We start from the raw sequence: 26,197 nt of genomic DNA, 5'->3' as shown, positions 1-26,197 counted from the left end.
TTGGAGACGAGAAAGTAACCGTCGACGTAGATGCAATACTGTAGACAGGACCTGTTGACGGAGCCGTCGTCGACGATGAGTCCGTCGTCGAGGTTTGAATCTGAGGTGATTTTTTGTCTGAGTGTCCTTTAGATGACACGGACTTAGCAGACTTTTTCAGGGGCAATTTCAATTCAGAAGTAGAAGGTGCAGAAACCTTTTTCTTTGATGAAGAGGAAGAAGAAGGCAGGTCAGAGACCTTAACTTTTTTCTGCATCTTAGCCCCAGGAGAAGAATTCTTTTCCTCAGTCTTTCTCTTTCTTGATGACACAGAGGAAATAAAAGCCACACTTCCTACCTCAGAAAGAGCATCGTCCTTCCCTTTCAGTTTCTGCAACCACAGCAGCAAACGACCTTCCCTGTCTCTGATGGTCTTCTGTGGAAAAGTCCTGCAGATTTTACAGTTTTTCACCTCATGTTCAGGGTAAAGACAATATATACACTTCTCGTGGGGATCTTCTTTAAAAAGCCTAAGCTTCCCACAAGAGTCACAAGCTCTAAAAAGAGACTTTGAAGACATTCCAATTCTGATGAAACACTGGTAAAGTTGAGAAGTACTGAGCAGAGCTCAGGGAGACTCCCTTTCACACGACGTGCGGTAGAAAATCTGAGCCTGAGCCTCTGGGGAGAACATTCTGGTGGGTGCTAGCGCCTGATTGGCTGTAGTTTGGACTATACAAAATGACTGGGATAGTCATAGATGTGGAAGTTTTTTCTACTGTAGCATTGGCTACTTTACTTCCTGGTTTGTTTATATTGGTATTTACTACATATTTATGGCATATTATTGCTTTTTTATGTACCGTGGGACTCCCACTCCGACGAAGGGGAATGATTCAGGCATGTGAATCTATGAAAGACACCCCTAATACTGGATACTGGAGAAGTATAAAAACTTCACAGAACGACTAAGACATATATTGCAAATACATCTTATGCAAATATGTTCCTCAAAGAGGCCTGCCCTACTCTGGCATCGGCCTGAGTATCTGCGTCCAGGCAATAATGACGGGTAAAGGTATGGACAGACCGCCAAGTTGCCGCTTTACAAATTTCAGAAATAGGAACATTACGAAGGAGAGCTGTAGTGGAAGCTTTCCCTCTAGTAGAATGTGCATGTGGTTTACCCTGTAAGTTCTTGTTAGCTAGTTGATAAGCTAAAGTTATACAGGAGACAATCCAGCGAGAAATGGACCTTTTAGAAGCTGACAGGCCAGTATTAGTACTGCCATAATTAACAAAAAGCCGGTCAGACTTTCTCAGAGCCAGGGTTTTTGACAAGTAGAACTTTAGGACCCTCCGGAGATCCAGAGAGTGTAATGACCTCTCCGGGGGTGTGGAAGGATTAGGAAAAAAGGTAGGTAAGGTAATCGACTGGTTGATATGAAAGTCTGAAACTACCTTAGGCAGGAATCTTGGGTGCGTTCTTAAGACCACCCTATTGGCATGAAAAACTGTGTAAGGTTCCTTGCAACACAAGGCCTGGATTTCACTGACCCTACGGGCAGAGGTAATCGCCACTAAAAAAGGCAGCTTTCCAGGTCAAGTGCTGCAAAGAGGCCTTATGTATAGGCTCGAAAGGAGCACTTATCATCTTAGTCAGGACAATATTAAGCTCCCAGGGAGGGGAAGGGGACCTCATCGGTGGGAAGACTTTTTTTAGACCTTCTAGGAAATCTTTAACTACAGGCATAGGGAAGAAAGATGTCTGATTAGGAGACTTCCTATATGCTGTGATTGCAGCTAAATGAACCCTGATCGAGGGGTATTTCAGGCCTGTTCTCGCTAAATGCAATAGATATGGAAGAATCACCTGCTCTTGACCATGTACCGGGTCAAGAGAGTGCTCATGACACCATAAGAAGAACCTCTTCCACTTGAAAGCGTAGGACTTCCTAGTGGAGGTTCGCTTTGATTCTTTAAGAATAGTCATGCAGTCTGCTGGGAGGTCTAAATGTCCATACTGGATGACCTCAGGAGCCATGCCGTCAAGCGAAGGGAAGGAAAGTTGGGGTGAAACACCTTCCCCTGGTCTTTGGTCAACAAGTCTGGACGGCATGGTAGGCGCCGGTGAGGAACCTCCGACATCTGAAGAAGATCGGGGTACCACCACTGGCGTGGCCACTCTGGTGCTATCAGGATCATTCTGGTGTTGGTCCTGTAGAACTTCTGGATCACCGCCGGGATCAGGGGCAGGGGAGGAAAGGCGTAGAGTAACGTCTGCGACCAGCTGATCAAAAGGCCATTTCCCAGTGATCCCTGTTGGGGGAACCTGGACGCGAAGACGGGGCATTTTGAATTGGCCGCGTCTGCGAACAGGTCTACGTCCGGTACGCCCCAACACCGAAAAACCTCTTGAGCCACTTCCTCGTTGAGCACCCAATCGTGCGCTTCTACGAAGATTCTGCTGAGGCAGTCTGTTTGGACGTTTTGAATTCCTGGTAGATGAACTGCCGCGATGGACAGGCCTCTTGCTAGGAACCAATGCCAGATAGCTTGTGCTTCCAGCGACAAGACTCTTGACCTCGTGCCTCCCTGTTTGTTCAGATAGAACATAGTTGTCGTGTTGTCCGTCTGAACCTGGAGGTGGTTGGTGCGCAGAGAAGGATAAAGAGACTTGAGAGCAAGATGAACTGCTCGAAGCTCCAGGAAGTTGATATGGTAGCCTTGCTCTACCTCGGACCAGAGGCCTTGAACTTGGAGTTGGTCCACGTGAGCACCCCAGCCTTGAAGGGAGGCATCCGTGACAATTGACTGAGATGGAGGAGGACGATGGAATGGCACTCCTCGAAGGAGATTGGATCGTTGCAACCACCATCTGATCGAGTCCCTGGCTTCTTGAGGAAGCAAGACCCGGTCTTCCCACTGATCCGATCTCTGAGACCACTGAGAGCATCGTCTACATGATTTCCAAAAAGCATTTCTCCATCAAATGGTAAGTTCAGGATCTTATGCTGAACCTCGGGGCAGCCCCAGACTTTAGATGCTATTACTATGCTGGCCAACTTCAGTGGCTCTCCTGTTGGACGGCGGGACGGAACCTTCACGAAATAGACTACACAACTGACAGACAGAGACGGGGAGAACTACATGCCCTGCTACTCCCAAGAAGCTGCATCCCTACGGAGTGCCACTCGCTTCTTCGCACAGCTCGGAGGGTCTGGCGAAAGGCCCTAGCATACACGTCCTCGGCGGAGGCGTATGCGGCCAACATTCCTTTGCTGGGCATCCCTACGCCCATGGCAAGAGACGGGCATGGTGGGAGTAGGTGATTTTTTCGGAGACTATCATCTCCTTACTCACGAAGCCTTCTTACAGGCCACGGGTGCCAGTCCCCCCCCCCCCCCCCCCCGAATGTACCTGCTGCATGCCACAGTCACACACTACATACAACACAGATGGGCGCCCCAGCGCCTGCAACCTTCACAGCACCAACTGGTACACTTACTGTATCTCATGGGATCGGGAGGGCATCTGGTGCGATGGCTGTACACAGGAGTTAGGGCACAATCTGCAGTTTCACTCACCACTCTTCAGCAAATCTGGGCACAAGACGCAGACCAGGTCCTATCGGACAGGGACTGGACCACGATATTAGAACATTCTAGGCGGGTATCGCGCAATGTCCGGTTCAGATTCATACAGGGGATGGTCCTGCATAGAGCATATCTGACTCCCAATCGGCAACATAAAATGTTCCCGAACTCTCCCCATACTTGTCCGCGCTGTGGTGAGGATGAGGCCGGGCTCCTTCACATGATGTGGTCATGCCCACGACTCCGAGGGTACTGGTCAGGGGTGTGCCAGACACTGAGAGCAGTTAAGAACCTCCCGGTGCCGGAAGAAGCACTGTATTGCCTACTGGGGTTGCGCAGAAGGCCCAAAACACTGGAGGCTCAACTGAAATTGCTAGATCTGGCTCTGCTACTAGCAATCAGGATAATAACAATGAGATGGAAATCACATAGACCGCCTGGAACACACCATTGGCAGACGGAAGTGCTTAAGTGGGGGAGGGCGGAAGGGACGACACTTCGGAGGGAAGAAACACGAGGCCTCCGGAAATTCCCTATATCCCAGGAATGGGAGGCTATGCTCATTACAATGGAGGGTGAGGACCAAACACAAACAGGGGACAATGGGCGTGAGGATTAAAGAGGAGAGGTCACGCTCAATATGACGCACAACGGAACGCCCCAGCCTTACTCACACCAATATTCATCATAAGTTATTACACCCCGGGAGGCAGCACACATTAGCGCCTAAGATAACCGGAGGGACCCAATTCTCAATTTTCCTTTTAGACGAATACCACTATTGGACGGCCAGGAGACGACTAGTTTAAGTAAGGGAGAGGGTGGGGGGAGGTGGGTGGGCGGAGGGATGTTTGATTGATGATACGGTATTTCCTTAAGATACAGATACTGAGAAATTATGGGACAAGATTTGTGTAACATTTTTCTGTAATTTTTAGATGTCACTCTTGTGAGATAAGGAGGTATGCATGGGGTGAAAATATAAAACCCGGCGCTGTTGCATTGACAGCTTTATTGTAATGTTTACTTGCAGATAATACAGCTGAGAATAAAGTTGTTTAAAAAAAAAAAAATTCTGAACCTCGGGGCGAAACCTGGTAGCCCGAAGCCAGCCTTGACGTCTTAAAACGGCGGAACCTGCCAAAGCGAGAAAGGCAGTGATGGCAATATCCAAAGCGCAATCTATCACTTCAGAAGAAGACCGTTCTCCTTCCTCCAGTATCTTCTTTGCCTCCGCTTTGGAACTATCTGGTAGTTGGTCCATAAATGGAGATAAATCGCACCATATTTGGCGATCATATCGTCCCAAAATTGCAAGCGCATTTGCCGCTCTAACCAGAAGACTGAACATCGAGGAAAACCTTTTTCCCACATTGTCTAGGCACCTACCCTCCTTATCTGGTGGTGTGGTAAGGGGTGCCAATGGATTCTTCGACTTTCTTTGAGCCGCCTTTACATCTCGGTGAGGAGATTTTTTGGGACTCGGCCTGTCAGACCTATCAGAGGTCTTTTGTGAGGCCTTAATAGGAGGTTCAGATGAAGTTGAAGTGTAAGACCTACCCCTTTTCTTAGACCTCCTTGAAGATGTAGCTGAGGAGGAATCATCACTGTCACTGGATAGAACTTCTTTCCGAGACTTCATTTTCTGCAACCAGGTTAGCCGACGTCCTTCCCTGTCTCTCAAAGTCTTGGTAGAGAAAGTCCTGCAGATTTTACAATCAGTGACCTTATGATCAGGGTACAAGCAGTAGATACAGTCTTTATGCTTGTCTTCAATATAAATCCTTTTCTTAAAGCAAGTAGCTCAGGCTTTAAATAAAGATTTCTTTTCCTTATCTGACATCCTTGAAGAGAAACAGATGAAAAAAATCCAAAGTTGTAGAGAAATCTGAGCAGACCTCAGTGGAGACTCCCTTAGCACAACGTGCAGTAGAAAATCTAAGGCTCTGAGGCTCCCTCAGGAGGGTTCTAAGGGGTGAAGCTAATCTGATTGGTTGTAACATATTTTTGGTCTTTTGCAAAAAGAGGTGGATAAGCTACAAAATGAAATGAGGCCTAGGCCTTTTCTTTCTCTTTTGTACCTACTGCTATGTTATTTTTTATTTACCGAGGCACCCATTCCGACAACGGGCAATGATACAAGCTATGGGAATCTATGAAAGTTCCAATACAGGAGTAAATATATAGATAACACGGCTGGCATAAAAAAAAAAGGTTAAAAATAATTTGTAGCTGCAGCTGCCAAACCTGATATTTGCAATGTTATAGGTCTCGCATTTAAATGCGAGACCTATGACATTACATACAAACGACTGCGATTGTCCTGGCTTCTTCAAAAGTGAAAGCGGGCATGGCGCGATGAATGTAAGAGAAGCACGTCGCGGTGCCTAACAGGGAGAAACGTAATGAAGAAAAAAGTACACGTACCCTGTAACAACCAAGTAAAGGGGCCAGTAACCATGGGAGGTTGCAAATGAAGACATGACAGTACTAAGGAGGCTCTAACAAACCTATTTAGGAATCAGGAGACAACATTTAGGAAGGACAAATACACAAGCCAATGATAAATATAGACGTAGAGCCTATTTAGGAATCAGGAGACAACATTTAGGGAGGACAAATACACAAGCCAATGATAAATTTAGACGTAGAAGTGGGCGAGGCATCTCTTCCATACTGAACTACCATAGATCATCACCAGAGCAGCGCTTGCGCACTGGCTCAGGCTCTACGTAAAAAAGGGAGTGGCAATGGCAGATGTTCAACTACTCTAATAATAAACAAAGGAAGAGTGATCCCAAATGGAAAGCAATACCTGAGGAGTCACAGAGTGTGTTTTAAAAAGAACGACCTTCACTCACCAACCTAGTTCCACCCGAGCCACGGATTTAAAAAAACATATATAATAATTGTATTATTAATTAACATTTGTCACTTGCATACTCCTAGCTATACACATTTCTTTACAGAATTGAGAGTAAACAATATCGTGTGCAATATGTCAATCAAACACTACTGGTCAGTGCCCTTCTTTTGTGACATTTCCAGTTCCACTGGAGGTGAGATACACAGTTCTCCGCGATGGACATTCCAGGCGCCCCATTTCCTGACCCACTTTTTAGGACATACCCTAGATTTGTGAACCTCCTTTTTGGCTACCATGCATCTGTCCATCTACCCCACCCATCCTTTCACCAGTGGTTGCTTTACTGCACCCCATTTCATAGCAATGGCTCTTTTGACTAATGTGTACCAGGGTGGTGAAATTGTTGCTCTATGTCCGTAAGATTGGTTGCCTCCAAGATATTCAGGATCCCCAGTGAAGGTGGGAGAGCGAGCTGCTTCCCTAGTGCATCTTGCATCTTCCTTGTAGCCCCGTCCCATAGGTGTCGAATCAGGGGGCAATCCCATAGTATAAAGTAAAATGTGGCTATGTGGTTACATCCGCGCAGGCAAACTGCAACGTGCCTGGTCCCTATCTAGGCCAAGGTTACTCCGGTGAGGTATGCCCTATGTAAGATCTGTAGTTGGATCAACCGAAAGCATTGGGTTATGGCCACCTCTCTTGGGGACATCAAGGCGGTTTGCCAGTCTTCGTCCTCGATTTGTCCCAAGTCCGCCTGCCATTTATCTCTAAGGGTATGAAAGGGATCTGTAATATTACATAGCTTACGGTATGTAAGATAAATGGCCTTGGCCAGGAGGGGCTCCGATAAAAGTCGATCCTCCAGAGGGGACGCGTCTGGTACAGTTGTCAAATCTGGGAGATGTGTTAAGTGTGTGGCGGATTTGGAGGTATAAAACACCTTCTTTGGTGCCAATTCATACTTAACTTGCAAATCCTTAGACAGAAGTATCTTACCCTTCTGTAGAAGATCTCCAATAGTAGAGATTCCTATGGTGTCTCATCTATCATATCCCGCTTGATAGCAAAGCATCCCTAATTGCTGAGAAGCCCACCGAGTCACGGATTTGACTGCTAAACTGAGGAACAGCGGATATCCGGACAAAATCTTCAACAGAAGTCAGAAACGAGTCAGAAACCAACCCCGGGATTCCCTCTTGACCTGTTTTAACACCTTTAGCAAGGCATCCAATTCAGTCACTAAATCGATTAACAAGAACTGGAGAATCCTACAAACCAACAACAGGAAATGGGAGAAACCTCTTTTTTCATTCAAAAGGGACAGAAGTTTGAAGGACTCCCTGATCTCCACCTGTCCCAGAATAACAGACCGCGACCACAACCCCTCAGTACTGAAATCATGAGGACTCCCCAGCATGACAGGGCATTTTCAGTGTGGAGCTTGTAGTGTCTGTCACTTGACATGCCATACTAAACACCTGGACCTTGAGCCCAACAAAACCTGGATGCAGAGATCACACACAAATTGTAACTCCATAAATGTGGTATATTTAATTACATGTCCCTGTGGCCTCAGAGACCTGGGTATGACCAGTAGGAAAGTGAAGCAGCGCATTTATGAGCATAGGAGCAACATTCGATGCAAGAAAAACACGACTCGCATTACAGAACACTTCCTGAGGAACAACCACACAACCAATGATATGAAATGGACCATAATCGAACAGGTTAAATCCATCTTCAATACCTCCAAACTCTTGTTTGAAAAAGAACAGCGCTGGATTTACAGGCTTTCTACACACGAACATGGGCTAAATGATAATATTCCATAGAATTCTGTTATGCGGAAATAAGCTGTATCTCAGCCACCCGCCTCTGATTCTTCACCACTGGAACTATCCCCTCCGTTTCACAACCTACTGCGGATTTTACCAATAGGAAGCAAGACACTACTGCCAATTTCCTGAACCTAGCTCCCATCATGCAGTGGAACCATCCTGCACTTGAATTTTTCACATAGCTTTACCTTGCTTATGCAGGCAGTATTGTTAAGATTACATGGTGTGAGCAAAGAGTGATTGGCAGGACATGCAACAACCCTAATAATAAAGGATAAGCGCATTCCACTGTGGCGATTTCCCCACAGATCTACTAATGATCTACTTCCACACATAGAATGATCATACTTCTCCGATTCTTTATCTCAGACATCCTGCCTACACTGATGAGTGGCTCCTCTACCCTATCTGACATTTATTTGTTGTACAATTCACACACAATGTACGATTTTAATACACAGCACCTTTGTGCTCGTAGCCTGTACCTTCGTCTGCCACTATGTGCTGAATAAAGTTCACAATTGACTACTCCCCAATAGGGTTAATGTTTCAGCCTTTTCGTGCAAATCGTGGCACTCACACGCTGACATGATCACGTGTATGGGGTCACGCATTGCATGATGATGTGCCTTACCTCTGAACACAATTTTGGCAGCATAAATACGCCAGACAGGGACTCCCCCACATCCATGGGGTCCCTGATCGGGGTGTAACCAGGTGTTAAGTGGGCGCTTGGATTTGGCGTAGTGAGTATCCCCGACTGGATGTTCCTGCAACTGAGATATTCTCTTTACTTATCGCTCGTTCCACTTGTATCTAAAATACGTTTTTACCCTCCATTGCAGTGTGTGACAATAGTCCACCACCCACCGACTGGACCCTCGGGGCACTACTCCTTCTGTAACTGAGTGAGCCTTGCTTCCTTGTTTCTCCCTCATGTTTTAATTTTCACTAGTCTTTCCCTACTGACTCAGCTTTGGTAATTACCATCCCTCTTAATCTCAATGAAATTACTAAAACCACATCCTTCACGAGTGGCTTTTGAATTGTGTAGCAACACAATACACTAAATAAACTGCTGAATGTAAGCAGGACTATGTACAAATATGCATTTTCCAGGATGAATGAATGAATAGTGCTTTAATCTATGCACTTTACGACCGTCACAAGAGGCTTCATAGCCTGTTGAGTCCACAGTTGAATAGAACATAGAACAGGATTTATGCCACCGCACCTTTTCCGTTAAAGCGCCATGGTCAATGTAACTAATGGCGTAAGTACTTTGAAGTGTGCTTTTTCTTTCAGATCCTTTCACCTTCAGACAACACTGAAGGCCCAAAACCTTAAGTTAATGGTAAAGCCGGCCAAAGGTGAGGGTGCACCTTAGCGCGTGCATACCCCCATGGCTCTCCTGGTCCTGACGAAAGACTTGCTAATTGCGTGAGGAGGCTGAAACATGTAGACTGGCCACTATTGATTCACTTTGGATGTTATTGGTCAATAAAGTCAGTTGTAACATCCACACTTACCACCGTTTAACCTTACCTTACTTCTCCACTATTAAAAGTTTTTAGGAGCAAGTAAAGGTAATTATAAACTCTTAAGGTTTCTCACTCCCTGCACAATCCAACAAACATGCTTCGCTGTAATCAGATGTCGTAGCACACCCAAAAGGCACTCGGCACCTCGGGTGGGAACCCTATGATGAAGCATGTCAAAAACTAGGTTGGTGAGTGAGGGTTCTTCTTAAAACACACTCCGTGACTCCTCAGGTTATGCTTTCCATTTGGAATCATTCTTTCTTTGTTTATTGATTTACTTTGAGGGGACCAAGAGTGGCTACACAACCAACTCCCTTTCTCTCTTTGTTTGTACAACTATTCTATTAGTCATCACAGCTTGTAGATGACCCTGCCACCAGTTTAGAACGTACCAGTTCTCAAGGGATGACCCTTACATCCATGTTGTAAGGTGGTTTTGCAGACACATCCTTGACCCCAGTCCCAAAGTTAGTACTGGACTGTCAGAATAAAGGTCTCCACTGGGTTCGGTGGGACCATACGTTGACCACGAGAAGCCCTTATGGACAAGGACCTTGCTGACTTAACTGTCCATCTCCTGGCTTCAGACACTGGGATTACATAGGTATTTCCAAACTAGGAGTTTCCTGTTAGGGGACCATATTAAATGTTAAGTTCCAGACGAGACCTCATTTCCAGAGTTTAACCCTCTTGAAGTTAAACTGATTATGAGTAAACTAGAAACTATTCTACCCTGGTTACTAAAGCACTGGACATGTTCCTGGCACTTAGGCTAGCAGGTAGAAGGAGCTCGGTCCAACAGACGAACACTGATGGGAAGTCCAAATGGCAGTCTGTGAGCAGGACATAACATAACATCTTTGCTAAATTGCATCCAAGCCAAATTAAATATGTCCACTGAGTTTATTACTAGCCAGATTTCCTACGGAAGATGAGCAGAGGCACTGCCCCTAATGCAAATGCTACTTACCAGTATGCATCTGTTCTTGGCATGTAGGGCTGCTGACATTCATATCTGTGCATAGATCGCCGCCTAGTGTTGGGTCCGGATGATTGCACATTGTTGTCCTGGAAGAGTCTTCGAAGTATCACGAGATAGGTGGCTCCTCCCCTGGACTACAGTGCGCATGGGCATCGCCTCCATCCCCAGATTGTTTTTAGCCATTGGCAGAGATGGAGTGAAGTATGTGAGTGATGACCATGCTATTGAGCATATATATATACGAAGACTGCAGCTGCTACAGGCGCCGGGGAGGAGGGTGGGCGATATGAATGTCAGCAGCCCTACATGCCAAGAACAGATGCATACTGGTAAGTAGCATTTGCAGTTCGAGGCATGTGGGCTGCTGAATTCATATCTGTGCATAGAATACATAGCAGTCCCTCCATTAACGGCGGCCGCCCGTGCCAGCTGCAGCAGTCTGAAAAAGTGTCTTGAGAACAGCCTGACCAACAGCTGCCTGCTGTTTGGAGTGCACGTCTACACAGTAATGTTTAGTGAAAGTATGTGTGGTAGACCATGTGGCTGCTCTACAAATATCTTCTAAGGGAATGTTACCTAGGAAAGCCATAGAGGCCCCTAACTTCCTGGTGGAGTGGGCTCTTGGTGGGATAGTGAGAGTGCGTTTAGCTTTAGCGTAACAGATTTGAATGCATTTCACAATCCACCTAGCGATCCCAGCTTTGGAGATAGCGTTTCCCTTGTGGTGTGAGGCAAAAGCAACGAAAAGCTGCTTGGTTTTGCGAAAATCTTTTGTCCTGTCCACATAGTACATCAAGGCCCTTTTAACGTCAAGGGTGTGGAGCATCCGCTCCGCCAGCGTCTCTGGGTTTTGGAAAAACACCGGCAACTCAATTGTCTGGTTCATATGGAATTGAGACACAACCTTGGGTAAGAATTTAGGGTTAGTGCGGAGCACAACCCTGTTAGCATGTACCTGGAAGAAAGGTTCTTGGATTGTGAGCGCCTGCAGCTCGCTAACCCTCCGTAGCGATGTACTTGCTACTAAGAAAGCAACCTTCCAAGTCAGAAACTGTAGCTCACAAGAGTGCAGTGGCTCGAAGGGAGGACCCATCAGTCTCGTAAGAACCACATTGAGGTTCCACTCTGGAGCTGGTGGGGTCCTTGGCGGAATGACTCTTTTGAGTCCTTCCAGAAAAGCCTTGATAGCAGGAACCCTAAAAAGTGACAGGTGTTGCCTGTTTTGAAGGTATGCTGCCATAGCAGACAGGTGAATGCGGATGGAAGAGTACGCCAAATTGCATTGATACAGGTGGAACAGGTAACAAATGATGTTTTGAATGGAAGCATCTAGCGGGTCAATATTGTGGTTAACACAGTAAATGACAAACCTCTTCCATTTAGCCGCATAACAAGCTCTAGTAGTGGGCTTCCTTGCCTCCCGAATGATGTTCATGCAATCGGGAGGAAGATTGAGGTAGCCAAACTCTAGGACTTCAGGAGCCAGATCGCCAGGTTGAGCTGTTGCGGATCTGGGTGCTGAATGTCGCCATGGCTCTGCGTCAGAAGGCTGGGGGTGAGATGAAGCCTTTGATGCGGTACCACGGACAGTTCTAGAAACGTGGTGTACCATGGTTGGCGAGCCCACGTCGGAGCAACCAGGATGAGAGTCATCGAGTGCTGCCTGAGCTTGCGTGCCACCAGCTGTATCAGAGGTGCTGGGGGAAAAGCGTACGCAAATCTGCCTGACCAGTTCATCCACATCGCATTGCCCTGTGATTGCGGGTGTGGGAATCTGGCGGCGAAGCTTTGGCATTTTGCGTTCTCCTTTGTGGCGAACAGGTCTATCTCTGGATGACCCCACCTTTGGAAGTACGGTTGGAGTACTGATGGATGTATCTCCCACTCGTGCATTTGATGGCTGTGCCTGCTGAGCAGGTCCGCCATCTGGTTGTCCTTGCCCGGGAGATGCTCCGCCATGAGGAAGATGTTCCTCTGAATGGCCCACTTCCACATGCTCTGAGCCAGATGAGACAGCTGCGGAGAGTGTGTGCCTCCCTGCTTCTGAATGTAGTACATGGCTGTCATGTTGTCCGTCCGGATCAACACGACCTTGTTGCACAGATGTACTTTGAATGCCTTTAAGTCCATGAAGATTGCCATCAGTTCCAACACATTGATGTGCATCTTCCTTTGCTGTAGTGTCCATAGTCCCTGCACCGTGTAGTGGAGTACATGCGCTCCCCATCCCTGGGGAGAAACGTCCGTTGTCAGGATAATCTGCGGTACAGGCTCCTGGAATGGTCGGCCCTTGCAAAGGTTTTGTGGATTCCACCAATGCAGAGAGTTGTATGCCCGACCGCTCACCAACACTAGGTCTGTCAGTTGCCCATGAGCCTGAGTCCACTGACGTGCCAGGCACTCCTGAAGCGGACGCATATGTAGCCTCGCGTGCGGGACAATGGAGATGCAGGAGGCCATCATGCCTATCAACTGCATGAACACCTTCGCTGGAAGCGAGTGTTGAGGTCTGAATCGTTGGATTAGCGTTTGGATACTGGCGATTCTCACTGAATTTGGCTGCGCAGTGGCTGCCAGAGTGTTTATTGTCGCGCCCAGATACTGTCGTACATGGGCGGGCTGGAGATGGGATTTCGGGTAGTTCAGAGAGAATCCCAGATCGTGCAGGAGATGAATGGTGCGGGACACGTGGTCGGCGCACTGTTGTTCTGTTTTTGCTTGAATGAGCCAGTCGTCCAGGTAAGGGTAAACGTGGACGTTCTGGCGTCGCAGATGCGCCGCCTCAGTCGCCAGGCACTTCGTAAGGACCCTTGGCGCTGTGGTGACTCCGAACGGCAGAACCCTGAACTGGTAGTGCTGGTTTTGGATCGTGAATCTGAGATACTTCCTGTGGGAAGGATGCAGGGGGATATGAAAGTATGCGTCTTTCAGATCCAACGTAGCCAGGAAGTCCCCCTGTTGAAGCAGAGGGAGCACCTGCTGCAACGTGAGCATATGGAAATGCTCCGAGAGAATGCACCAGTTGAGGGGCCTGAGGTCCAGAATGGGCCGCAGGGAACCGTCCTTTTTGGGGATTAGAAAGTACAGAGAGTAAACTCCTGTACCCCTTTCCTGCAGTGGGACGAGCTCTATTGCGCCTTTTTGCAGCATGACCTGAACTTCCTGCTGCAACAAGAGCAAGTGCTCGCCGGACATAGGACGGCTTCTTGGAGGTATGTTCGGTGGAGTGGAGGTAAGTTCCAGACAGTAACCGTACTGGATAAGAGACTTGACCCACCTGTCCGTGGTGATGGATCTCCACGCGGGCAGGAACTGCTGGAGTCTCCCCCCGACCGGTGTTGTGTGGTCGGGGGGCAGTGACAAGGCGTCACTGCTTGTTGGCGGCGGTGGACCTGGAGCTGTTGTTTCCATGTCCCCTGCCTTTGATGTTGTTGCCTCTGTAGCCACCTCTACCCTTGTTGGTGTATGAGGTTTGGGTATTGCCTTTGTAGTACTGAGTGGATTGCGATGCCTGACCCCTTGAGGTGCCTCTGGTATTGGAGCGGCGAAAGGAGCCACCCCGAAACTGCTGAGATTGAAGGGCCCCCATAGACTTAGCCGTGTCTGTATCTTTTTTCATTTTCTCAAGCGTCACATCCACCTCAGGGCCAAACAAATGGTCAGGATTAACCGTCTGGTTCAGGATGGTCGTTTGTATATCAGGTTTAAACCCTGAAATCCTAAGCCATGCATGCCTTCTGAGCAACACACTAGTGTTGATCGCCCTGGATGCCGTATCAGCCACATCTAGCGCACATTTTATGGAAGCGTTTGTGATGAGCTTTCCCTCTTGAATTAACATCTCCCCTGCCTCCTTGTACTGGTCAGGCAAGTGCTGCAGTAGTGCCTCTAGGGTGTCATAATGAGCCCTATCGTAGCGTGCGAGTAGGGCCTGAGTGTTCGAGATGCGCCAAATGTTAGCTGCCTGTGCAGCAATGCGCTTCCCTGAGGCCTCAAATATTTTCAACTCTTTGTCTGGGGGAGGAGCGTCACCAGTCTGTGAGTTCGCCCTCTTGCGAGCGTTGGAAACGACCAAAGAGTCTAGTGGCAAGTGTCCCTTGATATATGTGGGATCCGAGGGCGCCGCCTTATATTTTTTATCAATGCGTGGATTGATAACACGTGCCCGAGTGGGCTCCTTGAAGACCTCCTGCGCGTGCTTGAGCACTCCCTTGAGCATTGGCAAAGTTTTGATTGACTTTTCGGCCACAGAGAAAGCGTCAAACAAAAAGTCTACATCCACAGGATCGGAGTGCAGCTCGACATCGTGGTTAGCTGCAGCTCTCTCGATTAGCGCGTTGAAGGCAGCAGAGTCCTCCGTTGGCGAAGTTTTTGGCGCAAAGAGATGTGGTTCCTGACCCGACTGCGGGTCCTCGGGGTCGCCTCCGGCAGACCAAGGTTCATGTTCCTCCTCCGGATCCGAGTACGCCGGATAGTTGTACTCGACCTCTTCCTCGTCGTCATCCCCCGCGGTAGAGCGAGTTGGGGAACGCGGCAGGTCACTTGGGGATGCCGGCGCCGGAGGCGCTGAAGTACCCGCAGAGTCCCTTTTGTTTTTTAGAGGAATGCGAAAGTGTTCCAGCACCGGCTCTGTGGTGATTTTTCTCTTGAGGAGGGACAGTTTCCCAGTATTGGCGTCGATGATGACTTCACGACGTTCTTCCTCCGCGAGTGGTTGGAGCCGAGGTTTAGCCACCACCGGAGACGCTTTGGGCGTCGACACCTCCTTCGAGGGCACCCCAGCCACCTGCTTCGGAGCGAAGGCCTTCGGCGTCGACTTCGGCGGTAGGGTGAAGCGGATAGGCGTGTGCGCCTTGGACGGCTTCTGCGCGGGCTTCGACACTCCAGCCTCTGGGTCTGGAAGCTCCGCGGCCTTTCGAATCCGTTGCAGGGACTCCTGGACCTTCTTCGAGAGGGCTGGAGAGGGAGAGACCGTATCGCTTGATTTCCCTGATTTGGGAGTTGTGTCGGCGAGAGGCAGTGTCTTTGGAGTCGACGCGGTACCCTCCTTGGCTCCGGCGGCCGGGGCCGGGGAAGCCTGAGCTTTGGGATCGCCTTGACGCTTCTTTGAAGCCTTCTTCGGGTCGTCGACCGCGACCATCTTCGGCGCCGACGCAGCCGCGTCGGACGACTTTGCTTTCGGCACCGACCCAGATGCCTTCGGGTCGGCCATCTTGGCTGGACTGTCCATGTCGGCCATTTTGGATTTCTTAGGTTTTGACGCCTCCAGAGCCTTCTGTACGGCTTTCACTTTCGGTTTCGAAGCCGGAGCTGTTGAACCCGAAGGCTTCACTTTCGTTTTTGAAAAAGTGAGTGGCACCTCCAAAATGTCCGTGGCCGGGCTCGTAGGCGGGGCTGCTGGACTTAGAACAGGGTCTTGGGTAAGGCCCGAAGGCGATCCCTCGACCTGGGCCGCAGGAAGGGGGTCGACCCCTGAGTCAGTCCGGGGTTGCTCGTCCTCAGAGCTATCCCCCACGGTGGCAATGGCCGTATCGTCGTCCCCTACCTCGTCGTCGGCTTCGTCAAACTCCTCGTCCCCTGCGTCGTAGGCCTCCCCCTCGGACGCAGGGCTAGAGTCCGAAACCTGCTGGACATCGTCGCCTCCGACGTCTTCCTCGAAGATGTTGTCCGGCGGGGGCGCAGACAGTTTGGCCTGGAGTCTCGCAGCCCGACGAATCTTGAGGGTCTTCTTGCACCGGAACTTCGAGCAGGCCATGCACCTGGCCTCGTTGTGGTCCGGCGACAGACAGGTGTTGCACACTGGGTGCACGTCGAGGTGCGAGTACTTCGCGTTGCAGACCGGGCACCGTTTAAACGGAGTCCGTTCCATGGCCGGAGCGTCGTGTGGGCCCGTCCGCGCCGAGAGCACGCGGAAGGGCAGCGAGAGTTCGGAGCTGGAGAAAACAGTAAACCCGAACGAAAACGATACCGGCGCCAAGCCTAAAGACCTTTTGGTCTCGAGTTAAGTGAGTTAACAACTATCGGTTCCGACAGAGGGAACCGACACACATCCGAACCCAATGGCGGAAAAAAACAATCTGGGGATGGAGGCGATGCCCATGCGCACTGTAGTCCAGGGGAGGAGCCACCTATCTCGTGATACTTCGAAGACTCTTCCAGGACAACAATGTGCAATTATCCGGACCCAACACTAGGCGGCGATCTATGCACAGATATGAATTCAGCAGCCCACATGCCTCGAACCTGCCTAAACAACGGACACACACTGAAGATCTCCTATTTGTTATGTGGAGCTGTGGGATTATCCAGCCATACTAGCTGGTGATCTTACAGTCCTATCAACTGTCCTGTGTTGGCATATAACTCTTCCCCTTTCATGGTCATAAAAAGGGGATTCAATAGGGGAATATATGTTTATTGGTCTACAACTTGCCAAAATAAATATTGGAGATCTGATACTGCACACAAATACCTCCAGTAGTGGTTAAGAGAAATGAAAGGTGCTCCTTAATTGAATATGCAATGTATAAAGCAAGGAGGTCCTGCATAAGCATAATAAAATCAGCAGAGCATGGCTAAAGTAATTCCACATTTCAGTGATATAGGCATAAAATCACATATGTGATGAGAAGCTTTCTCGTGAATAACTTGCCTCATCACATCAAAGGTCTGCTCCAAGGGCATGATTTCTATCACATTTATTAAGCTATCCTCTGATCTTAAGTTGTAAATTGTATACTGATGTTGTAAAATATCATTAAATGGTTTAGGAAAAAAGGTAAAGGAATGTGTAGTGAAGTACAATAAACCTGCTCTTACTTTAATAATATTCTGGTAGCATACATTTGTTCTTCAACAATCTGCCAAGTCGATATAAAAATGTTGGTCTTCTGGTAGTAAACCAATATAAAAACATTGGTCTTCTGGTAGTAAACCTTAGTGTTCCTAGACCTTTCCTCCCTTTTCTTTTCTTCCTCTCCATTTCCCCAACACCCTTTATTTATTCCTTTCTACCATCACCTTTTTCCTCATCAACCCTCCTTTCCATTCTACTGTTCCACACTCCTCCTCTTCCTGTGACCTCTATTGCCTATTTTCCACCAGCCATTCATTTTCAGATTTTGACTCACCTAATCTTGTCCACTTTCCCTCCTTTTCTTCACTCGCCTCCTATTCCCTCTGCCTTTCATTCATCCATGTCTCCTTGTTTTATCCCGCAGCTCATATTCCTTTCTGACTCATAGCCCACACATCTTTTCCTGTCCATCTTTTCCTGTCTTAAAGTGTTCTTCATTCACTGACCTCTGTTGGCAGATGAGAGCTGTCTAGCAGAACTAGGTCAGTCAGTGACAGTGGCACCAGCGGATCTGCGACCAGTGATTTCAGATGTACTGTACTGGAACCCAACACCCTGTAGATTAAGAAAAGGTAATTTTATGGGCAAGCAAATTAAATTTTCACTCTTAGATTATGAAGGCATTTTAAAGGCCCAGTCTTTCAGTGATTTATTATCAAGCGATATCTTCATTTGCAAGTCAATAATAGCCCTTCGTTTAGAAGTCAAGGGATTATATTTAGGTGTCTATTGGTGTTGTCAACTCTAACCCTTCCATGGACAATGTCCACTCTACTCATGATAGATAACGTTTAGTACCATTAGAAAGAAAAGGCAAAAGGTACGCTTACTATTTATCTTGGAAAAAAATTCAGAAATAATGATAACTAATCAAAACATTTAGTAATGGTCGTGTGACGGGCTACGGAGGTTTTGGTCGGGGTGTGGGACTGCCTGTCTGAGGTGTTGGGATGGGAGCTCCCCCGCTCGCCACAGCTGGGTCTTCTCCATGTTCTGGAACACGTGGGGGGTAATATCTATAAACGACATCTGTTGCTGTTGGGCCTCACGGTGGCCAAGAGAGATGTGGCCCGAGCCTCGAAGGACCCCAGGGCCCCCCTGGTGGGAGTGTGGAAACGGAGACTAGACTTCTACATGGGACTGGAGCGCCCGATTTTTGAAGCCAGGGGCTGCCCTCGGAAGCATCATAAGATTTGGAAGAGATGGGCAGATTATTATAGGACTGTGGCTGGCTCCGCCAACACATGATGAACCTGAAGAAAGTCATTTAGACACTGATCCCAGGTGATGAGGAATACACACTGAATGTTTCCTGATGTGATTCTTGTTTATGGACTACCTAGACGCTGTGCAGGGGGCGGGAGGGGGGTCCTGGGTAGGGGGGGTAGGAGGGAGAGGGGATGGGGGACGTAGAAAAAATTATTTTATCTTAAACTGTTGTTTGAATTGCCTAAATGTGATTATTACTCTAATGCTCACAGTTCCTCCGGTTCCCGGGGAGCTGTGCTTGTCATGCTTTTTTCAACAACACAATAAAATCTTTTTCTGAAAAAGAAAACATTTAGTAATGGGTTTAGATTTTACTGCATACATTACCAATCTTGGCAGTGCTGACCAGCATAATATGAGAGGCAGGTTACAACAGGCATGATAAAGGCCATTTCTCTTTCACAACTATTACTGAGTTTACTAATGAACGGAGCTAATATGCGCCTCCTGAAGCAATACACTACTCAACAAAAACAAGTCCCAAATATTTTTTTAAAAAGAGGTGCCTCAACATCTTTATTACATGTTTGGAAGAATTGCACGAGCTTTCTCTGCGGTCCCTGTATTTTAACTCTAGATTACGGACTTCAAATAGACACAAAAAGGGATAATAATCCACAACATCCATTGTCTAGAGAATTACAGATGATTCTCAACTGTTAATATAGCCATAATTAAATCTATCAAACTCATTTTCATAACAAATGAACTGGTTAGCATGTGTGGATCATATTTTAGAGGAAGTACAGCAAGTTCCTTCAGAAACAAAAAAAAAACCTCCACTTTCAAATTAAGAGAACATTAACACCAGGTACCAAACATATGTTGAAAATTTAGATAGTTTACAGCCCAATAACATCCTGACATATTCCTTCATAGAAGCAATCGGGGTTCTTGTCGAAGCTCCATTCACAGACTGGACATTTACAGTATAGGAAAAATAACCTTTCAGCTTTTTTTGCACAGCTTTCCATCTCCCTGTACACCCTCTTCCCCACTGTTTGACTGCTCCCTCTTCTTGTGAGCTATGCCACCCGCTCATATCAAAATTCCCCCACACCCTGTACCACTGCCCGCCATACCCATCTCTGGCAAGTTCTCCTGCATCTCGGACTTGGAGATCGATAAAAGAGGTGCTGTCCAGATGGATCCCAGCAAGGTCCCATTCCAATGTCTGAAAAGGAAAGAAATTTTTAGGTGAATGGGTGTCTGTTACAGAGGATGATTCCTCTCGGATGGGCACTACCGGGGCAAAGGTGTGCGGTCAGGCTGGATACTCTTTCATCTAGGCCTGAGAGACCCATCCATCAAATACTGCAGACCAATAAAAAGGTCAGAGGCAGAGACATGAGCTCCCACAACTACTTGGTTTTCGTAGTCACCAAAATGAACTATCCTCAATCATCCTGCAGATCTCCCACTACTAGCTGCACAGCAGATTAAGATACATTTCCTTATCATGCCACTCGACAAATAGCTAAAAATAATGGTGGCACATGCTTTTTGCCTACGTCCTCCCTTCAACCAGGCTGGCATCCTCACTGATCAACACCCAGATGTCCCTTTAACAGCTGTCTGGTTTGTTATTTAAATTACACTTGTTACAAATAACTACAATTTTAGAAAATTATCAACTATCAATTTATTATTACAAAGCAGTCATATGACATTTGAACTCAAATCAATGGGTAGAGGAAGTGACAACCAGCCAAACTGGGCAATGATTGGCAATGCAATCCTGTTGTACGTATAAGTGAATGTCACGGTTTAGGCACTTAACAACTTACATAATCCCTGTTGTTCATCCTTGCACTCATAGACCCTTTCACTCACTAATTAGCTCATTCTTGCTTTCATATTCAACAATAACCAATCTACAATAAAACACACACAATACAGCAATCTTATTGAAGACAAAAAAAAGACTGCTGCTAAATATGGGTGGTCATAAGCTTGTGCATTTTTTTTACTTTGCAGTATATTGTAATGGCATTAATACACTCACTGCTGTGGTATTTGCACACCTCAGTGCAAGTGCTTATCATAAAACAAAGGGTATGCTCAGAAGTGAGTCCCTTGCTCACTTTGCCACTGGATTCAAGCAAGCCGGGCTGAAGATGGCTGGAATGCCAGAAACCGGTCCTCGGAAGCTTATTTCCGGTCCAAGGAAGACATGGCTTGGCAGTTTGGGCTGGACTGCTCCCATGAGGCACAGGGTCAGACTGATTTGCATATAGCCATGTCTGAACTGGGGTGGCAGAGTGGGCTAAAGAACGGTGATGGATTAAACCCAGATCTTTTGACTGGGTTTGAGTGTACGATTGATTCAGATGCTCCGTCCGTCACCACCCCCTTTTGTACTGCTTTTGGCCGCCATAAGTGTGGCAGGGTATGCTCAGACGAGAGTCCCTTGCTCACTTTGCCACTGGATTCAAGCAAGCCGGGCTGAAGACGGCTGGAATGCCAGAAACCGATCCTCGGAAGCTTGTTTCCGGTCCAGGGAAGACATGGCTTGGCAGTTCGGGCTGGACTGTTCCCATGAGGCACAGGGTCAGACTGATTTGCATATAGCCATGTCTGAACTGGGGTGGCAGAGTGGGCTAAAGAACGGTGATGGATTAAACCCAGATCTTTTGACTGGGTGTGAGTGTTTGATTGATTCAGATGCTCCGTCCATCACCACCCCCTTTTGTACTATCATAAAACAAACAGCATGAGGTTTCCAAGCCAGTGTACCTTTTTATTCTTTCTGCACCAATAGAAAAAGCATGCTTTTATCTGCACATTTAGGGGCTATGTATTGGTGCAAACCCAGCATAAATTTATCATTACTTGTAAAGCGCTCTGATATCCTTCGGGTCCATGTTCGCACTATATAAAACTTTATAAATAAATAAATTGCAGTTTGAAGCTATAATGAAAAATGTGATATTTTCTTTTTTTAAATGAATTGACTAAATATTTTTTTGTACTTCTCAAATGGACAAATATAAATCCCAGAATAACCAAACAATTGTTGACCTGAACGTCTAGAGTCCAGCAATATCAAAAACATTTCTAGGGAAAATGTAGTCTGCACAATTAATTATGTAAAAGTACCGCATATCGAGGAGGAGCTACGCAGGAAAACAAGATGGCCGCATAAGCTCCCGGCTCCGCCGACCTCCGCCAGCAGCTCGTATATCCTGCAATTTATCCTGCTTTTACACCTGACTCCCGTGTACGCGAGGAGTTACTGACTCTGAAGGTGCAATCCCGAACTTTTTAACTTATCGGGTGACGAAGATACGCCGTTTTTCATTCTCGGCCTAACTCAGTGTGGAAGCCGGGGCCTCAATTTCCAACCCACCCGGGCTGGAGTTGAACAACATCGGCTGTGGACTTTGGGCTACGTCCGGTCTCTCGAACGGAGACACACTTTACTTGTTTCCAATGGCGATTTAATATCCTGTCTACACCGCAGACGCCGCAGCGTGGCTCTTCGGTTGCTGCGGTCCTGTATCCGACGCCCGGAGACACTGTAAGCCTCCCGGGGGTGACGGACCGGAGCCCTGACTAGCGGCGAAGGTGTAGAAATCGTGAGGTGAGGGCGCCCATTGTTGTTGTCTGCTCCGGTTGCGCCTGCTACCCCGGAGTAGTCGACCTCCGGGGTTCATATCCTGCTCTGTCGCTTCGTGAGAGGAGATGGAGGGGACAGAAGGCACACCATCACCGCAAGCTGTAATGGCGGCCATTGGGGCGCTCCACTCACAGATCATCGTCCAATACCAGTCACTGTCTGCAACAGTGGACAATATCTGCCGGAGACCGGACGGCGACTTTTCGGCATTATTTCAGCCAGCGGTACTACCCATGGAACATTGTGGGCTCAACTTCGAGGACCCTGTTCTGAAGCCAGACTCCGTGTGCGCTGCTGATCCCTACAGGATGGTTTGCGCGCCCGTGAACACTGTTAGCTTCCCCTGCCTGAGCCATAACCCACTGAACATCGCCATGGACAACCTTGAGTGCCTCAACAGGACCACATGTGGTTATCGGAGAGCTTCATTATTCTTCCACGCTTTTCCTCACTTGCTTTGTGGATGCCGCGCACTTTTATCCTTTTTTCGACTTGTTCGTACTGACTTGAACTTTGATTAACACTCTGCTGCTTTCACTGTTGTTGTGGTCTGGATTATAGGTGCTCTGGTTAATAATCGTACCGGCCAGGGTTAACTTGTGTCATTTTTGGGTTTGGCATAATATTTTATCGCTGCTGGGATTGTGACCTGTAATGTACGAGAGTCGGGTGGTGTGTATCATACTTCCCCGGATTGCTTTTATATTTCGCTGCATTCTATTTTGACCATGTTCCGGGGTGGTTACATCTGGTGGGGGGTAAAGGAGTCCGGGAGTGTGTTTTTATCTCTCCTTCTCCGCTTTTCTTCTCTTTTAGGGATGTTTCTGGGCGACAGGCACGCTGCTAGTGGGTTAGGCCGTAGCCATTGCAGGGGTGCAGGGTGGGGGGGGGGTTGTTATTTTGCCTTTGTTTTGTTCTATGGCCCCTCTTTCTTGCTTTCTTTTCTCTCTTTTTAGGGTATTCCTATGGGCGACAGGCTCGCTGCTAGTGGGGTAGGCCGTAGCCATTGCAGGGGTGCAGGGTGGAGGGTGTGGGGGGGGGGTTTGTTATTTTGCCTTTGTTTTGTTCTATGGCCTCTTTCTTCTTCTTGCAGTGTCCGGTAGCAGTACTTTCTGTTTCATCCTGGAGTGTATAAGTGGGCGGGGTCTGAGGGTGGGCGGCCGCGATGAGAGATCGGTTGTTCGGTTCTTTACCCTCCTTGAGCTCGCTAGCGATTGCGTCTTTACTGTCCCTTTCAGTTGGTCCGCGACTACTTTCCTACACCTACCCACCTTTATTGTATCTTCGATTGTGTGGCTCCGGATATCCTGTATCTTCTTCTTTATCTTGTCTCTGGAGAGGGGGGGGTTGGGGGGGGGGGGTTAAAGGCAAAATGAAAACCTTATGAATAGCATTGTGTTCAATGCAACATATAACCTGTACCGCTGCTGGACCTCAGGGTTGCCGGCTGAAGAGCTGTGTTATTGAACTTCTTATACGTATCTCCTAAATGCAGTGTCCGGCCCCTGTGGTTGTAGGTCTACTCCTGTAATTTTTGTGAATGATATAATAAAGGTTTAAAAAAAAAAAAAGTACAGCATATCCTAAAATTGTGGTAGAATTATGCTTTATGGTTCACTGTTCAAACACAGTATTATAAGCAAATATTGAGCCTATATGTACTCTATTTTTACACCGTCTAAAAAAATCTAGTAGGGCAAGCCGGATCTCCCTTGCTCTAACTGACTGGCCAGTAGAACGCTCTTGAGCATGATGTTTGGCAGATTTTTAGCAATTGTTTCTCCCAAAATATCGTAATTCCCTCCAGTTCCCCTCATGCAGGAACATATCCCTGCCTAGGCTTGACCTCCATCTTTTTTCCTATAGGTCTCCAGAGAGTGGTGGTATCAGACATGTACGAGTGTTTAAGGATTCAGGTTCTGCGCAAAAATGGGTGTAGTGAAACCAAGTTTAGGGTATCTGTCTTTCAACTCGCATCCCTGAGCTGTATGGAAACATTCTACAGCCATATATTTTAATCATCTACACATCCTAATGCTTCAATCACTGGAAGGCCAGAGCTCCCTCACCCCAAATGGCTGGATGAAGATCATACTGCACAGGACATGTATTTACCCCAAAACATGGTAGTTTCCTTCAGTCTTCTTCACAGAGAAATAAATCCCTCCCAAGGTTTTATCCAAATTGGTATTTCTCTAGGTTTTTGGAGTGTGAAGATGTGGGTGGATTTTGCACAAGTGATCCACAAACTAGGTAGTGTTTTTTATACTGCCGATTATATGGTTGATGTCAGGAGTTTTTTTAGAAATGCATAAACCTACAAATTGTGTGTCCCAGATAGGGCCCATTGTGGTTTTCCCTTATGTTAGCCCAACAATTCACACTGCACATGTTGTAGGCTGCTTCTGCTTTGCACATGCTACAAAATAACAAGCTTGTTTTTGTGCCATACTGTTTTTTTAGATATAGGCTGCACAGGTTTTATTATTCTGCTTTTCTGCTGAGATTCAGTCTGAACATTTCGTACAAGGTCAAACAACAATGTGCCGTCATTCTCTGTGGACTGACACTAACACATAGCCACAACAGAAGAGACCCAGGTGCTGTTTATGAGTAGGCTATTTCTTATCATATAAGCCGAGACTTGCCGTTTTAACAATAGAGAGGAGAATTTCCAGCAGAGAAGAAGTCCCGGAACTAGAGCACCACTTTTGTCCAGTCTGAGACGCAGACCAGCTAACGGCAAATGCCAGATATGGGGCCCATCACTATCCCAGAGATCGTAGTATAATATTGTGAGGCTAGGTTTAGGCAGATACACCAATAATCATGATCTGGCTTTTTATGTGTAGGATTTCATTGGTGATGATGATTACATTATTAGGTTTTGTATGTCTTCTAATTGCAGCACCGTTGCTAAGTAATAGAACACAACAGTTTTAAAAAATAGTGTAAACTGGACCCTATTAGCGTCCTATCCGCTCCTCAACTGCCAGGGGAACGGCAGTCAACAGAATGGGGGGATCTGCAGGTAAACACGGGGTGGGGGGAGGGAGAAGCAGAGTGTGGGGTGGGCAAAGGGAAGAAATGGCTTGGGGTAAAAAATGCATCAAAGGACACAAAAATGACAAAAAAATTAAGACGTTTTATAAGACACTGATGATTGTTTATAGTGGCCGCATGGATAAGGAAATATATAATTGGAAATGCATTTAATAAAGTGTTTAACCTGGAATGTGTCAGGATTAAATAATAAAATAAAGCGCCGTCTTGTTTATGAGGAGCTTAGGATGTATAACCCGCAAATAGTAGTTCTTACTGAAACTCATATCGCTTATAAAGATAAATATCTGATCAAACAATTAGGATATGATCCCTTAGTTTGCACTGAATTTAATGCTTCAATTCGGGGAGTAGCGATTCTAAAACATAAAGGATTGAAATGTGAGATAATCAAGACTCTAACTGATAAAGCTGGCAGATGGGCGATAGTGCAGATAAAGCTAGGAAACTGTAAATTTACAATATGCGGAGTTTATGCATCCAATCAAGATGAGCCTATAATTTTTGATCAGATTAATATGGAACTACTTGGCTGGGGGGGGGGGGGGGGGGGAGCATATTGTGGTAGGAGATTTTAATTGTATAATG

At 47.1% G+C, this 26,197-nt stretch overlaps 1 protein-coding gene across 1 annotated transcript in view; it reads right to left on the bottom strand.

The window, feature by feature from the left end:
* LOC147679783 (myoferlin-like) overlaps positions 1-26,197 on the bottom strand; it is a 1,922,797-nt gene that overhangs the window by 1,834,803 nt on the left and 61,797 nt on the right. Inside the window, exons 3-4 of the mRNA XM_086942477.1 lie at positions 20,010-20,101; positions 18,105-18,213 (exon numbers count right to left, since the gene is read on the bottom strand). Coding sequence (XP_086798603.1) covers positions 18,105-18,213; positions 20,010-20,101 — 201 coding nt within the window. The remainder of the gene's footprint in view (positions 1-18,104; positions 18,214-20,009; positions 20,102-26,197) is intronic.

This window comes from Lissotriton vulgaris, chromosome 11 (genome assembly GCF_964263255.1).
Source record: "Lissotriton vulgaris chromosome 11, aLisVul1.2, whole genome shotgun sequence".
Taxonomy (NCBI): Eukaryota; Metazoa; Chordata; class Amphibia; order Caudata; family Salamandridae; genus Lissotriton; species Lissotriton vulgaris.
This window is presented reverse-complemented; position numbering and strand designations above follow the sequence as displayed.